The 17,451-nt window shown below is 39.2% G+C and overlaps 1 protein-coding gene across 2 annotated transcripts in view; it reads right to left on the bottom strand.

Annotated features, from left to right (window-relative positions):
* Positions 1-16,022, bottom strand: part of PIWIL4 (piwi like RNA-mediated gene silencing 4) — a 56,561-nt gene extending 40,539 nt beyond the window's left edge. The window contains exons 1-4 of one of the 2 annotated variants that reach the window (XM_054437359.2): positions 15,764-16,022; positions 14,559-14,637; positions 8,135-8,266; positions 5,773-5,987 (exon numbers count right to left, since the gene is read on the bottom strand). In XM_054437359.2, coding sequence (XP_054293334.2) covers positions 5,773-5,987; positions 8,135-8,266; positions 14,559-14,637; positions 15,764-15,850 — 513 coding nt within the window. In that variant the 5' untranslated portion in view covers positions 15,851-16,022. The remainder of the gene's footprint in view (positions 1-5,772; positions 5,988-8,134; positions 8,267-14,558; positions 14,638-15,763) is intronic. The other variant, XM_063671363.1, reaches the window with a different exon arrangement.
* Between the last annotated feature and the right edge of the window lie 1,429 nt (positions 16,023-17,451).

The raw sequence follows: 17,451 nt of genomic DNA, 5'->3' as shown, positions 1-17,451 counted from the left end.
ACACATCTCTCTACTCTCTAACTTCTTAAGGGAGAATTAAAGCCAGACTCATGGTTCAAAGTTTGGTCCAAAGAGAGTTCCAGAGCAGTGGTTCTTGATCTTTCTAGGGAGCGGGAGGGAGATGGGTCACAAATTATTTTGAGAGTCTGATAAAAGTTAGATATTTCTCAATAAAATTTCACACACACACACATATATATATACACACATATATACATATATATACACACACCACTGTGTGTGTACATAATTGTACCCATTTTCAGAGTATTCATTGATACTCAGAAGCCCACTAGTGGACTGTCCTGCCCATCCCAAGTTCATGGATTCCAGAGGACAGCCTCCAAAGTCTGTTTATAATGTAGAAAAGCAGAGAAGAAGAGAGAAGGAAAGAAAGGAGAGAGGATAAATGAGAGGGAAAGTAAACATGGGGAGAGAGAGGAACAAGTGGTGGAAATTAGAACGGATCAGAAATCTGATTTTATAAACTGCTGAAAGGTCTAGAGAAATCCTAAAGTCCTTATAACCTGGAACAATGTTCTAGCAATATAATGAACGCATGAATATGATTCTATAACAGCTCCCACTAAATTTAAAGCTTCTTGAACCAGAAAGGACTCAGTATAGGTTCTTGAAATAAAGGAATATACAAATCAGTCAATAAATATCAATCAAAGATCATGGATTTTTCAAAGGGATAAGCAATTAGATAAAGTCAGCTAATTAGCAAGCATTTATGTATTCTGCCTCTACTTTCTACAGCTACAGTATGGTTTTAACCACTTTTAGGTTGCATCAAGAATGTAAGGCAGGAACCAGTCACTGCATGGAAACAAAGAGAAACTGATCTTTTCACAGGCATGTAAGATTTCAAAGAGATAATTTCTTGCTTCAGATAAAATTGTACAGAAATCAGAGGTGGACAGCTATAGAAAGAGCTCATCAACATGGGGAAAACTCTGGCAGACAGAAGGGATGCCCACCTCTCAAACTGCTGCAGGGGCTTTGGAACAAAAGATTAAGACAACAAAGGATGTCTTAATCCTTTGGGATGAGTGGTTGAGGGGAGGTGGCAGCAGATGGTCTCAGGAACTGCATTTTCAACAACCACCTAAGATCAAACTCTTCAGCCCACCTTGTACCTTTCCCACCAAACACCCACTCCTCCTTCACTTCCTACATCTCTTATTGGACCTCTGACCCTCCAGTCCCCAGGCTGCTAACCTCAGAGTAAACTTTCACTTCTCCTCCTCAATTCACAATCTAATCAGATGGCAAGTCTTACTGTATCTACACCAGGAATGTCTCTGATCTATCTCAGCTGTTCCAATACCATTATTTACCACAGTGCTTAAGAGCACATGATGTGGAATTGGATGGACCCTGGTCTTCTGCCTCTTACAGCTGGTGTGATGTGGAACACCTTTCTGGTACTGAGTCTAACTAAAGTCACAGGGTTGTGACGATTAAATGAGATAATGCATTGATTTTATTTCCATCCATTGCACAGGCACTCAGGAATTCAAATAAATAGCAGCACTTTGTATCTCTTTTCAAGCCCTTTCGACACCTTGCCCACACTATTTCAGTGGCACTTTACTACTCTTCCCACCTCCTTCTGTAAACCATTCAATAGGATGTGATCAGAGTAACTGTAATTTAACACAGCTGCCATGGAAATGCTCTCTCAAAGTCTTCAGTGATCCATGGAAGAGTCTCTGTTCCTTGGCAGGACATTTAAAGTTCTCTTTGCCTTTGAAATCACAACTTCCACACCTTCCTGGCTAAACCTGAATGAGCAAAAGTTTCTAAAATATGGCCCTCACTTCCCATCATTGCATGTTTGCCTCTTCTGCCTAGGAATTCCATATCTTCCATTGTCCACCTCACTGATCAAAATCCTAAACAAGGAACTATCACTCTCAAGTGTCCTGCTAGAACTAATCTTGCCTTTCATCAAGCTCTCTCTGACAACCTTGGGCAAGATATTTAGCCTCACTAGGCCCCAAGGGTGATGACAGGATTAAATGAGATCATGCTATGAAGAGCCTGGCAGGCCGGGCGTGGTGCCTCACGCCTGTAATCCCAGCACTTTGGGAGGCTGAGGCAGGTGGATCACCTGAGGTCAGAAGTTTGAGCCCAGCCTGGCCATGTGGTGAAACCCCGTCTCTACTAAAAATACAAAAATTAGCCGGGTGTGGTGGCAGGTGCCTATAATCCCAGCTACTCGGGAGGCTGAGGCAGGAGAATTGCTTGAAACCCGGGAGGTAGAGGTTGCAGTGAACCAAGATCATGCCATTGCACTCCAGCCTGGGCAACAAGAGCAAAACTCCATCTCAAAAAAAAAAAAAAAAAAAAAAGAGCCTGGCAGAGTAAGTGATCAACACATGTAATCTGACAGGTGTAACTGGTAGTAGCAGTGGTGGTAGCAGCTACTTGTGGGACACAAAGTATAGATCTGCTCAAGAGAGAGATGTTGGGGATAACTTGGAGAACAAAGAAGGACAGTACTTAACACCTAGTAAGTGCTCAATAAATGCTAGCATAATAAAGATACTAATTATTATGACACTTATTTTATTCTACCTTACATAGTATTTATTTGTAAAGAATTTTATTCAAAATTGAAATTTTGGAGAACAAGTACTCTGTTTTATTTATCTTTGTTTGCTCCATGGCCGCAACACCCTGCCAGGTTCAGAGTAGGCTCTTTATAAGTATATGAGAGTGGCAAATAGATGTGGACATGAATAACAACACCAGTCTGGCTGCAGGTGCACAGATGAGGCCTGGACAGTGGAAGGCTAGGGGGCAGCTGAACAGGAATCCTGGAACTCCTAGGAGTTCAATGCATCAACTAGTGCTGAGATGTTTCAACTTAAATAAGCATCCTAGGACATGTGTAGGGGATGATGAGGATGCACAATTAAGCCTCAGTCAATACCAAGATCAGAATAAAAAGGTGAGAGTAGCAGTATCTTCATTAGGACACTTTCTTTTGCACTGTAACTGCGTGACAGGTCATATGTTTATAAGAAATAAGACAACACTATTCTGTTTAAACCTAGTATCCCCTATATCTGGGAAATAAAATAAACAAGCCTGATTTGTCACACCATGTTTTTATGGTCTATTTTCTCACTTGCCTCCTTATTAGGCTCCATCCCCAGCAACATAAAGGTGTTTGACACATACTACATGCTCATTTTGAATGAGAAATGAGTAGCAGTAACACATTCTTAGCATTTATAGAGTATACGTTCTTCATTCTGTTTAGGTACAATGGAAGTAAGCTGGACACTTCAAGGGTAGTATTTAATAATTTCAACATATCTAAATTTCTAAACTAGTGCTAGAAATGTACCTACAAGAACAAGATCATTTTTAATGGTAACAACAGACTTGAAATATATCATTTAAGTATGAGAAGCCATATTAGCATGCTATCAACATCTAGTCATAGGACAAAGAATTGAAGGATCAATCAAAAATTATGGTGAATAAAAATGTTTCTTAATTTACAGATCTAGATTTTCTAAGCCATTAAATTTAGCCATATGGTATAATTTTAATGTTCCATATCCAATGCAACAATCACTCAAGCAGCTCCTATAGATCTCAGGGTCTCATAAAAGGCAAAAGGCCCAAGAGTGCCAAGAAACACATTTCTTGAGGAAATTCACAAAGACTTACCTAGAGTCTAAAAATTTAAATCTAAGCTATTGTTACCACACTCTGCAAACAGCTGAACTAAGGGACTAAGATTTCTAAGGGATAGAAGCATAAAATTTTAATCCAATGCTCTGTTTTAATTTTTCACACAGAAATTGGTTCTTTTTTCTTGTAGTAATTGTAACATTGTTTTAGAACAAAACATATGTTAAAAACATCCATACCATCTTTATTTTAGGACTGAAGATGTCAAATGTGTAAAAAGGTGGATAAAGGAATATGAAATAATAGCTATTTCCAATGGTTGCATTAAAAAAACTTTAAAAATTGATATAAATAACTCATAATTTCATACGATAGAGCAAGTAGTTAAATAAATGGCAATTCTAGAATCAAAAATTGATGTAAAATTATTTGGACATACAGGCACAAGGGTGCAGGAGCAAAAAACGGTAGAATTAATTTAAAGTTCTGAAGCTATAACAAATGGTGTTTCTTAGTCTTGCCTACTTTGGGAATTATTTTTTAAGGTGCCTATTTCAAGGACACTTACAGCTCTTATTTTTAAAATACCAGACCACCAGCTTCAAATTAAGAAATCAATTACTAGTGAAATCTTAATTAGGAAGTCTTTTTTTAGCTCTCAGGCAAGGGAACAGGAAAAAGGAAAGGAGTGATTCACTCATTCCAATTGTCATGAAAATCAACTAATCTCTTAAATATATAAGCATGTATGAGGAGACCTCAACAAGTTCATGGAAAATATGTATTACGAAAAAACTATGCATGGATTTCAAAAATTTTGCACCAAAATAAACTCATACTAACAGGATCCAGTGTGAGACACTAAGAATAAGACCTCAATTTGAAAAGAGCCCCTGTCAGAGCAATATGAATTCTGCTAAGATTGAAGCCAGAACAGACATCAAATTTTTGGTGACACTTGGGTAGAAGAATGGCAAAATCATTGATGTATAATGAAAAGTTTATGGGAACAATGCCCCAAAGAAATCCGCAGTTTACAAATGGATAACTCATCTTAAGAAGGGATGAGACAGTGTTGAAGATGAAGCCTGCTGCAGACCATCTATACAGATTTGCAAGGAAAAAAATTCATCTTGTTCATGTCCTAATTGAGAAGACCAAAGATTAATAGCAGAAACAATAGCCAACACCACAGACGTCTCAATTTGTTTAGCTTATACAATTCTGACTAAAAAATTAAAGTTGAGCAAACTTTCCATTCGACGCTTGCCAAATTCATTGCATTCAGATCAGCTGCAGATAAGAGCAGAGCCGTCAATAAAAATTTTAAATAAATGGTATTAAGATCCTGAAGCATTTCTTCAAAAAATTGTAAGAGGAGATGAAACCTGGCTTTACCAGTATGATCCTGAAGACCAAAGCACAATCAGAGCAATCGCTACTGAGAGGTGGACGTGGTCCAGTCAAAGCAAAAGCCAACCCATCAAGAGCAAAGGTCATGGCAATAGTTTCTTGAGATGCTCAAGGCATTCTGCTTGTTGACTTTCTGCAGGGCCAAAGAATGGTAACATCCGCTTATTATGAAAGTGTTTTGAGAAATTTTGCCAAAGCTTGAGCAGAAAAATGGCCAGGAAAGCTTCCCTGGTGAGCACCACAACAATGCTTCTACTCATTCTTCTCAACAAACAAGGGTAAGTTTGCAAAAGTTTCAATGGGAAATCATTAGGCATCCACTTTACTGCTGATTTGGCTCCTTCTGACTTTTTTGTTTTATAATCTTAAAATATCTGTAAAGGGCACCCATTTTTCTTTCGTTAATAAGCTAAAAAAGACTGCATTGACGTGGTTAAATTCCCAGGACCCTTAGTTCTCTAGGGATGGACTAAATGGCTAATATCATTGTTTATAAAAGTGTCTTGACCTTGGTAAAACTCTTGGTAAGAAATAAAAGTAGTTTTTTAAATTCTTACCTTTTAATTCTATCTTTCCACAAACCTTTTGGAATCTCCTTGCATATGCATATATATGTGTGTGTGTGTGTGTGTGTATGTGTGTGTATACACATATAATAAACACACACCCACATATACAGTGAAAAAACTAATCATACTATACCTTTTCTTCTAGCTTTTGTGACAGAAAAAGGATGGCCCCGTCGAATGCTTTTGCTTTGTTGGAAAGTTCACTATGACTATAAAGTAAAGCAATTCTCAGCCTTCTAGATGCTAAATCTGGAATATATGTCACATGGTACTGGTATAGCTGCCAGTCTTGGGGAAAATCTAAGTTAAAGAGATTTGTAACCAGTTTCACAGGTATTCCACTGGAACCTGAAGAAGACAAACAAAAAATAATTTTTTAATCGGGTAATCACATCATGTTAATATTAATCACACCGTTTAAAAATGTATTTGCCTATGCATAGTAGTTGCTTTAAAGCAAGGATTTTTGCACAGTGATACAGGATAAATCCTAAAACTTGCAGCTTAATAACACCTTTGGGAGCTAAAATGGGATCATGCATGAAACAGCCCTCTTAAGAACATACGAGCAGACACTGACATTCCTGTCCTTGTGAGACGAGAAGCATCTGAACTCAACCATTTCAGGACACCTTTCAAAGCTTGCCTTCCCGCTCTCATTCTCTGCAATTCAAATCGGCTCAAGTAATATTTTCAGATGCTGCTCTGAAATTATACTGCTCTCATATTATAAAGAAACAGTCTGGTTCTTCCTATGAATATACAACCCCCAACCTCTGGGAAATCCAGATAATCAAAAGTTAATCATATTTCTGAAAATTCTGAAAAAGCTATATCAGTGGTTAGACCAAACAATCTCAGAGAAGACCCTCAGAGATTAAAGGGAAGGCTGGGGAGAGAGGAAGGAACTGTCATTTTTCCAACGTGAAAACAGACAGGGTTTCTGGGCTTCTGTTTTCTGCAGACACATGGAGGCCATGTGTGCTTCCGGGACTTCCAGCCCCCTACAGACATTTTTATTCACATCTTAAAAGTCTATAGGACAAAATCAGACATGGCCACAATATAGTCAGTTAGTGATCAGGATGGTGTAAACTCCCCCAGGGTAGAATCCAGGAGGGTACAAAGGAGGTTCTTCTCACTTCCCCTTACAGAGAATCATCCAGTTTTGGTCTTATAGAAAAGAATGATATAGGGGCTGGGCACAGTGGCTCACACCTGTAATCCCAGCAGTTTGGGAGGCCAAGGCAGGTGGATTGCTTGAGGCCAGGAGTTCAAGACCAGCCTGGCCAACCTGGCAAGACCCTGTCTCTACAAAAAATACAAAAAGTAACTGGGCATGGTGGCCCACACCTGTAATTCCAGCTACTCGGCAGGCTAAGGCACAAGAATCGCTTGAACCTGGAAGGCAGAGGCTGCAGTGAACCAAGATCTCACCATTGCACTCCAGCCTGGGCAACAGAGTGAGATGCTGTCTCCAAAAAAAGAAAAGAAAGATATAGAATAGATGCTATTTTGCTTTTCTCATGGAGGAAAGCAACCCAGAGACTCCAAGGTGGTGAGGAATACAAGGTATCAGCTGTGCTTCAGTATTTCCTCAGCTTCAACCTGGGGTATATATCTGGTAGGAACAAGAAATCTCTTTGCTATTTTAGTTAAATAACACATCTCTTTTGTTCTCCCAGATCCTGAGGAAATGGCAAAGCAACATATTTTAGCTGCTCATATAAATAAAGAGTAGTCAACCTGGACTGTCAGAGCTGGAAAGACCCTTCCAGATCGTCTACATATGATAGTTTTTAAACGGCAGCTGGGTCCCATTAGTGCTGCAGTTATGAAATCAGGTGAGGTGAATCGCATGTTTAATGAAAAGTCCAGAATAAAACAGAAAGGAAGAGATGCATTGTTTCATGAAACTTTTGCTTCAATTGTGTGTGGACAGTGTGTGTATGCTGGATAATAATATATTTCTTATTTTGGTTTAAAAAGTTTGGAAAACACTGATCCACATCAGTGAGTTTTAACTTTCGTGAGGTGGCCACAAAGACTTTTGAGAATCCAATGAAAACAATAGACCTACTTCCCAGAAAATACATATACTGACAATTTGCATGCAATTTTATGGGTGAGCCTGAAATCTGGGTAAAGAATCCCCCAAATAGGTTATGTCTTTCTTTTTACAGCTGAAGTCCAGAAAGATTATTACTTCCCATGTTGGGAAAGAGAAGAAACATCTTTTTAACTCCCACCCCAGTATATGAAGAAAATCTTTTCCAAAAGTGAGATGTCATTTGGGGGAAGATATTATTTCTATTAATAAAAGAGAAAATTAAGGCTAGAAAATTAAAGCATCTAACAGTGCCTTGAACACAGAAGGTGATCAGTAAATATCTGTTAAGCAAACATATGAACTTATTTATTTTAGACCTAGAATTTGGAATTCCTTAAGCAAGATTTGGTAACATTAAAAAAGTAAGTAACATAAAACTGGGTACCTGTTTTACAATTTCTCACATGTGCCAATTTTTCTCTGGTACAGATACTCAAATCCATAAAGTCCTGTTTGTTTTTCACACCTCTTTCCATGAAGGTACTTCCAGCATCACCAGAAGATATCCCATATTTATCTAAAACATGAAGAGAATGTGGTAATAGCTCATATTTCATTCTAGTGATACTGTTTACAACTACTATGTCAAAAATGCACTGCAATCCAAACTTGTGGTTTTGAATACAGTTTGCCCATATTGCTGAAACCATTCATGACTATACAGAAGTCTTCAGCCTAAAAACGGAAAACTGTGAAGAAAACACAGAACATTTTGTTAAAAATAACTGATCTTGGCCAGACGTCGTGACTCATGCCTGTAGTCCCAGCACTTTAGGAGGTCATGGTGGGCGGATCGCTTGAGCTCAGGAGTTAGAGACCAGCCTGGGCAACGTGTTGAAACCCTGTCTCTACCAAAAACACAAAAAATCAGCTGGGAGTGGTGACATGTGCTTGGGCTGAGGTGGGAGAATCACTTAAGCCCAGAAGGTGGGGGTAGCAGTGAGCCATGGTCATGCCCGCACTCCAGCCTGGGTGGCAGGCTCACGAAAACAAAAACAGATCTTGAGTTAGTTCTTGCTCTTGTAATATTGTAGACTTTCACTTCTTGGCTAAAGAGAAAGCCCTCCCTCCCCGTTCCCTTCTCCATACCTATTTAGGGAGGGCAGCTCTTCTACCGTTAGCTCTTGTGTAACACCCTGAAGGATTACAGACTAATTTCTGTCCTCAGCAACTTCTGCCCAGAAAGAAGATGAATCTGACATTTCCCAATGAAAAGAAGAGAAATTGCCCGGGACATTGCCATCAGTTTTTATTCTAGGTAATTCCCCATAAGAATAAAAGCCAGTGTTTCACCTCAGGGCATATCACTTACTGACAGCTTCTAGAAAACATGAAATTAAAATCTGTTTCCAAATGAGTATTTTCTGTTTAAATTAGTACGGGAGATGCTGACTTTCTGGCATGTTGAAAATAACTTTATAAAAATACAAAATGTTACTGCAAAGTAATATGAATTTCTAGAACTGTACATGACCACTGCCCTTGACGTAGTCACTGTATGAAACCACCCTACATGGAACTGCTACCGGCTCAAATGCTGTCCAGCCCCTGCTCAGGGGAGTCTAAGTTTCCAAGGAAAATCACAAAATGTATTTAATCTTTAATTCTATTACCCTCACTAGATTGTCTATATAAGCCATTGCTCATGGTTTCAAAAGATGTTAGGTGGTTTCTGAAAATTCAAGCTACCATAGTATGGCAGTTACCAGGAGCTGGAGGGAGGGGGGAATGGGAGTTATTAATTAATGAGTACAGAGTTTCCATTTTGCATGGTGAAAAAAGATCTAAAGTTGGATGGTGGTGATGATTGCACAACAATATAAATGAAGTTCATCTCCCAAGACTGCATATTTAAAAGTAATTTAAATGGTAAATTTTATGTTATATATATTTTAAAATAAATAAATAAAACTCCAATTTTCCCTCCAAGGATGAAGGATTTTCATCATTCACTGTTCATAACAATTTGTGCACATCAAAAAGCTTATCTACCACGATCAAGTTGGCTTCATCCCTGGGATGCAAGGCTGGTTCAACATACACAAATCAATAAACGTAATCCATCAAATAAACAGAACCAAAGACAAAACCACATGATTATCTCAATAGATGCAGAAAGGGCCTTCAACAAAATTCAACAGCCCTTCATGCTAAAAACTCTCAATAAATTAGGTATTGATGGGACGTATCTCAAAATAATAAGAGCTATCTATGACAAACCCACAGCCAATACCGTACTGAAGGGGCAAAAACTGGAAGCGTTCCCTTTGAAAACTGGCACAAGACAGGGATGCCCTCTCTCACAACTCCTATTCAACATAGTGTTGGAAGTTCTGGCCACGGCAATCAGGCAGGAGAAAGAAAGAAAGGGTATTAGATTAGGAAAAGAGGAAGTCAAATTATCTCTGTTTGCAGATGACATGATTGTATATTTAGAAAACCCCATCGTCTCAGCCCAAAATCTCCTTAAGCTGATAAGCAACTTCAGCAAAGTCTCAGGACACAAAATCAATGTGCAAAAATCACAAGCATTCCTACACACCAGTAGCAGACAGAGAGCCAAATCATGAGTGAACTCCCATTCACAATTCCTTCAAAGGGAATAAAATACCTAGGAATCCACCTTACAGAGATGTGAATGACCTCTTCAAGGAGAACTACAAACCACTGCTCAAGGAAATAAAAGAGGATACAAACAAATGGAAGAACATTCCATGCTCATGGATAGGAAGAATCAATATTGTGAAAACGGCCATACTGCCCAAAGTAATTTAAAGATTCAATGCCATCCCCATCAAGCTACCAATGACTTTCTTCACAGAATTGGAAAAAACTACTTTAAAGTTCATATGGAACCAAAAAAGAACCCATATTGCCAAGACAATCCTAAGCCAAAAGAACAAAGCTGGAGGCATCACACTACCTGACTTCAAACTATACTACAAGGCTACAGTAACCAAAGCAGCATGGTACTGGTACCAAAACAGAGATATAGATCAATGGAACAGAACAGAGCCCTCGGAAATAACACCACACATCTACAACCATCTGATCTTTGACAAACCTGACATCAACAAGAAATGGGGAAAGGATTCCCTATTTAATAAATGGTGCTGGGAAAACTGGCTAGCCATATGTAGAAAGCTGAAACTGGATCCCTTCCTTACACCTCACACAAAAATTAATTCAAGATGGATTAAAGACTTAAATGTTAGACCTAAAACCATAAAAACCCTAGAAGAAAACCCAGCAATACCATTCAGGACATAGGCATGGGCAAGGACTTCATGTCTAAAACACCAAAAGCAATGGCAACAAAAGCCAAAATTGACAAATGGGATCTAATTAAACTAAACAGCTTCTTCTGCACAGCAAAAGAAACTACCATCAGAGTGAACAGGCAACCTACAGAATGGGAGAAAATATTTGCAATCTACCCATCTGACAAAGGGCTAATATCCAGAATCTACAAAGAACTTAAACAAATTTACAAGAAAAAAATCAAACAACCCCATCAAAAAGTGGGCAAAGGATATGAACAGACACTTCTCAAAAGAAGACATTTATGCAGCCAACAGACACATGAAAAAATACTCATCATCACTGGCCATCAGAGAAATGCAAAGCAAAACCACAATGAGATACCATCTCACACCAGTTAGAATGGCAATCATTAAAAAGTCAGGAAACCACAGGTGCTGGAGAGGATGTGGGGAAATATAGGAACACTTTTACACTGTTGGTGGGACCGTAAACTAGTTCAACCATTGTGGAAGACAGTGTGGCGATTCCTCAAGGATCTAGAACTAGAAATACCATTTGACCTAGCCATCCCATTACTGGATATATACCCAAAAGATTATAAATCATGCTACTATAAAGACACATGCACACGTATGTTTATTGTGGCACTACTCACAATAGCAAAGACTTGGAACCAACCCAAATGTCCAACAACAATAGACTGGATTAAGAAAATGTGGCACATATACACCATGGAATACTATGCAGCCATAAAAAAGGATGACTTCATGTCCTTTGTAGAGACATGGATGAAGCTAGAAACCATCATTCTGAGCAAACTATTCCAAGGACAGAAAACCAAACACCACATGTTCTCACTCATAGGTGGGAATTAAACAGTGAGAACACTTGGACACAGGGTGGGGAACATCACACACCAGGGCCTGTCGTGGGGTGGGATAAGTGGGGAGGGATAGCATTAGGAGATATACCTAATGTAAATGATGATGAGTTAACGGGTGCAGCACACCAACATGGCACATGTATACATATGTAACAAACCTGCACGTTGTGCACATGTGCCCTTCAACTTAAAGTATAACAAAAAATAAATAAAAAATAAAAAAAAATTTTTTAAATAAAAAAAACTAATAACAAAACAAAAATGTGTGGCAGATGTGAAAAAACATTTGCAAGGATAGAATAATGTCTGAAAATAATGGAGGGCACTGGACCTGTCAGAGTAGGGCTTCTGTGCTCAGAGGCTGCACATTCATTTGTGTGTTTGGATCACAGGGATACATACACAGGACTGGAAAACTCCCAGTGAGGAACAGCAGAGTCAGACATGAGATGGGTGGGGGGACCAGACCCTCAGAGTCTGGGAGAACCTAATGCTTACAGCTTCCACATTTATTAGAAATCAATTGCTTGTGAAAATAAAAACACTGGGGTCAGAACAAAAGAGATGGCTAAACTGTTTCGTTTGTTTGTTTGTTTGTTTTTTTGAGATGAAATTTCGCTCTTGTTGCCCAAGCTGGAGTGCAATGGCGCGATCTCGGTTTACTGCAACCTCCACCTCCCGGGTTCAAGCGATTCTTCTGCTTCAGCCTCCCAAGCAGCTGGGATTACAGGTGTGCACCACCATGCCTGGCTAATTTTTTGTATTTTTAGTAGGAACGGGGTTTCACCATGTTAGCTGGGCTGGTCTCGAACTCCTGACCTCAGGTGATCCGCCTGCCTTGGCCTCTCAAAGTGCTGGGATTACAGGCGTGAGCCATCACGCCCGGCCTGGCTAACTGGTTTTATTCAGGGTCACAGGCTACACTGTGTTCCCCCAAAATTCATATGCTGATGTCTTAACCCCCAGTGCCTCAGAATGTGATCATATTTGGTGACAGGGTCTTTAAATAGGTGATTAAGTTAAAGTGAGGTCATTACGGTGGTTCCTAATCCAGTATGACTGTTGTCATAAGAAGAGGAATTAGGACATAGAAATGCAAAGGAAAGATCATGTGAACACAAGGAGAAGACGGCCATGTATAAACCAAGGAGAGGGTCCTCAGAACAAACCAGCCCTGTCCCCACCTTATCTCAGACTTTCAGCATCCAGATTTGTGAGAAAATAAATTTCTTCTGATTAAGCCTCCTAGTTGGTACTACTTTGTCAGGGCAGCCCTAGCAGACTAACACATGGGACATGCCAACTCACAGTGTGTGATTGTGGTGACTTGGAGTAGCATGTTGACAAGTATCCTGAGACCAAATCTGGCTTTGCTGTGAAGAGAGCTACCATTGAATGGTGATGTTTACCACAGGAGGGGAAGAAAGAGAGCAGTGGCTACATGCATACCAGGTTTCTACCATTCTTCCAAGCAATGGCATTGGCATTTATATGCCATTCAGATTTTTTTTTTTTTTTTGCTTTTTTAAAAATGCGTATACATTAAGGCATAAGAGCATAGTTTTGTTACATGGATATATTGCATAGTGTGAAGTGTGGGCTTTTAGTGTAACCATCATCTGAATAATGTACATTGCAGCCATTAACAATTTCTCACTCCACTCCCACCCTCCCAACCTTCCGAGTCTCCAGTGTCTATTATTCCACACTCTATGTCCACGTGCACACATTATTTAGCTTCCACTTATAAGTAAGAACATGCAGTCTTTGACTTTCTGTTTCTGAGTTATTTCAGTTAAGATAATGGCCGCCGCCCGGGGACAGTGGCTCATACCTGTAATCCCAGCACTTTGGGAAGCCAAGGTGGGCAGATCACCTGAGGTTAGGAGTTCAAGACCAGCCTGACTAACATGGAGAAACCCTGTCTCTACTAAAAATACAAAATTAGCTGGGCGTGGTGGCACATGCCTGTAATCCCAGCTACTTGGGAGGCTGAGGCAGGAGAATCACTTGAACCCGGGAGGTGGAGGTTGCGGTGAGCTGAGATTGCACCATTGCACTCCAGCCTGGACAACAAGAGCGAAACTCCATCTCAAAAAAAAAAAAAAAAAAAGATAATGGCCTCCAATTCCATCCATGTTGCTACAAGACACGCTTTCATTCTTTTATGGCTGAGTAGTATTGTCTTATATATGTATACCACATTTTCTTTATCTAATTATCCATCGATGGATGCTTAAGTTGATTTTATATCTTTGCTATTGTGAATAGTGCTGCAATAAACATACAAGTGCAGATAAATTTTGGATATAATGATTTCTTTTCCTTTGGGTAGATACCCAGCAGTGGGGTTGCTGGATCAAATGGTATTCGTATATAACACCATAAAGATTTTTAAAGCATTTTTTCAAAATTCTTCAGTAATAGAAAGAAACAGAAACTGGCTTCCTAATATCTATGGAGTCCCGTCTACCAAACACTCAGGAAATTCAGCACGTTCTTCTATGTTAAAGAGTCCCAAAGGAACATGACAAAGGGGATCCTTCAAGGAAAGGAAATCAGGATGTGCAAGAGGTGGGCCTACTGCTGTAAAGCCTGGCAGGGCTCCTCTTGCTCCATTCAGGTTGAATGGTACTAAATGAACAGGCTGAGCTGCACTTACCGTTGGTTGAAATCCTGCTTGTTCCCAAGAAGCCATTGCTAGAGGATGCTTCATTGTTACTAAGATCAACAGATCTAGGCTAAAATGGCAAAAAAAAGTTTTGTTCAGATTTACAATGGTAAGTCACAAACCAAAAGATTATCCTAAGAACAGTGTCAGGTCTTTGGATTACCATGAACTAGGCAAAGAAAATGTTAACAAGTAAAACCCTTGAGAGATGAGAAGAGAGTGCCCATTCTAGAAAAGAGGATAAGGACACGCTATAGTTTTCCTCACTCATCAAACTTTGATTTTAGTACCAACTGTCGCTAGATATAGCTGGAGGTGTAAAGAAGCAGAGATGAGATCCTTGTGCCCAGGGAGCTCACCAGAGGGCATGCGGCACAGATGCACATGGAGCTCAGGCTTCCATGGCCCACGGACATAAAATGAACAGAGGCCCCGGGTCAGCAGGTCAGATCATGACTCTGCATGAATAAACTGGGCCAAAACAGGTTCACAAAATAGGCCAAGGGAACCATTAGTAGTTTCTCTTTTCATAGTAACTACTTCTCTTTGTTTTCAAGAAGTTACTCTATCTTGGCCTGCTAAAAAATGAACACAGTCCAGAGAAGACCACTTCATGAGAATAAAGGCATAAGGACCACAAACTATTCATTTGAATACTTGCTCCAAATGCTAAGAATATGTAGTTGTATTAATAACATCACTCCAAAGTTGCTTATTGGCAGGTCAATCTAGTTGCCTAAATCCAGCAAGGAGCTTTCTCTATAGTGGCTGCTCAAGAAACAGTAGTTTAATCTAAACCACATGTGTGAGAGTACTTATTTTTATATACTAATTAGCCAGAAAAACTGCATTAGATTATATGCCGTGTAATGTTATGAAAGCACATCACTTTTTACAAGGCAATTTAAAACGAAATCATGAAATTAAAACTCAGAAAGTAGAAGAGAATGACATATTTGTCCCCAGTCTTCAGTCCTCTTTACTGGCTAATATACCTACATTAATATCTTACTCAGACAAGATCCCTAGAAGGAAAAAACTGTTAGAAGAAACCTTGGAAAGACTCAAACTTGAGAGAAAAGATAACGCACTACTTCGTAACAGAGAGGAGGAGATACATGTAGAGGAAGGCATTGTTCAGGCTAGAGACAGAGGTAGGAGAAAACGAAACCATGCGCAATAAGCATTCTACACACCAATGGCGAGGCTTGGGTGCGCCCTACTTCTGTGGCACTGGGGCTGCGGGCGATGCCTCTGGCCTTCACTCGGGCCCTTCCACTCATGTTCCCGGTGAGCCCAGAGTGGCCACAAGAGCTGCAAAGTCTCAGTTAGGATATGTTTTGCTTTGGCTACAGATAGCGAGGATGTGACGGTGAAACTGCCCGGAGGCGGTGGATGTCCAGCATCCCCAACCTACGCAGGGGCTGGAAATGCGTCCGAGGCCCGTGCGTGGGTGGAGAAGGCGCGCTGGGGCGTAGAGGTTGGCGCGAGCACGTGGGCCAGTGCAGGACTTCCTTTTTCTTCCCATTACTTCCACCCCCACCCCCAAATTTGGCATTATCCAGCTTTTTCACTGTTGCCAATCTTAGGTGTACTGGGTGGCATCAAACAATATTTTTTTTTTCAGTTTGTATTTTCTGTTCACCAATGAGGGTGAGTACCTTTTCATACATGTGATAGTTTTGGAGTTTTCCATTCTGCAAATTGCCTGTCGCATCTGTTGCCCATTTTTAAAGCGGACTGTCTCATCTTTGTGATTTGGAAGAAAACTTTTTTAAAAAATTGCAAATCTGCAAATATCTACTTCCAATCTATCACTTGTTAATTTTTACTATGAAATGCTTTAACCAAAATCCTAAATTTCGATGTTGTCAAATTCAGCCATTTTTAAATTTGTGCTTTTTGGGTCTTTTTAAAAGAAAATTCCACCTGTCCTAAGTTTACAAGGACAAGGACATTATATAATATTTTCTTTTTATTAACTTTGTAAGTTTACTGTTCACAGCAAGTATCTTCTATCTTTCAGGAATTTACACTCACACAAATGTAAGTATACGTACAATGTGAGTGAGATAGAAGTCCAACTTTATCTCCATATAGTGAGCCATTCTTCCTTGACATCATCTGTTAAATAGCATATACTTTCTCTAATACTTTGTGAAGCCACCTCCAGCAAATGACAAATTCCCATGTATAAACAGATCTAGTCTGTGCCTTCCATTTCTGCACCAAGACTTTAACACTGTGTATCATTATTTCTTTGTGTTATTCATAGAATCTGGTGGGATAAGTCTTTGCTCTTTGGTATTTTTTCCAACTGATTTATTTATTCACAAACTTTATTCTTCCATATAAATTTTAAAATAAGTTCGTCAAGTTTCTTTAAATATCTTGCTTAAATTTCAATAGCATTGTATCCAATATATAAATCAATTTAGGAAGAACTTACATCTTTACAATGTTAAATTTCTCCATTTTTTCAAGTCTTTCTTTGTATCTTTTAATAGAGTTTAATTTTTTTCGTAAAAGTCTCATGTACTGAGTTAACTTTTGAAAATTTCATAGTTTTTGTTACTATCGTGAACTATATCTTCTTGTCATGTTTCATACTTGGTAATTATTAGTCTAGACACATGATACTGGTTTTTGTAAAGCTGATATTGTTTATCAAGCTTGCTGAATTCCTCAGTTCTTAGAGCTTGTCTTTTGATTTCGTTGAATTTGTATGTAGATAATCATATCATCTACAAATAATGATAATTTTGTCTCATCCATTCTTATTCTTTTTATTTGTTTTTCTTGTCTTATGTTGCTCAGATTTTTCAGTGCAATGTTGAAGGTTACTATGGTAGTTGGAATTCTTGTTTTCTTTTTGATTTTAAAG

The sequence above is a fragment of the Pongo pygmaeus genome, chromosome 9, assembly GCF_028885625.2.
Source record: "Pongo pygmaeus isolate AG05252 chromosome 9, NHGRI_mPonPyg2-v2.0_pri, whole genome shotgun sequence".
Taxonomy (NCBI): domain Eukaryota; kingdom Metazoa; phylum Chordata; class Mammalia; order Primates; family Hominidae; genus Pongo; species Pongo pygmaeus.
The sequence above is the reverse complement of the archived record's forward strand: the minus strand, read 5'-3'. Positions and strand labels throughout refer to the sequence as shown.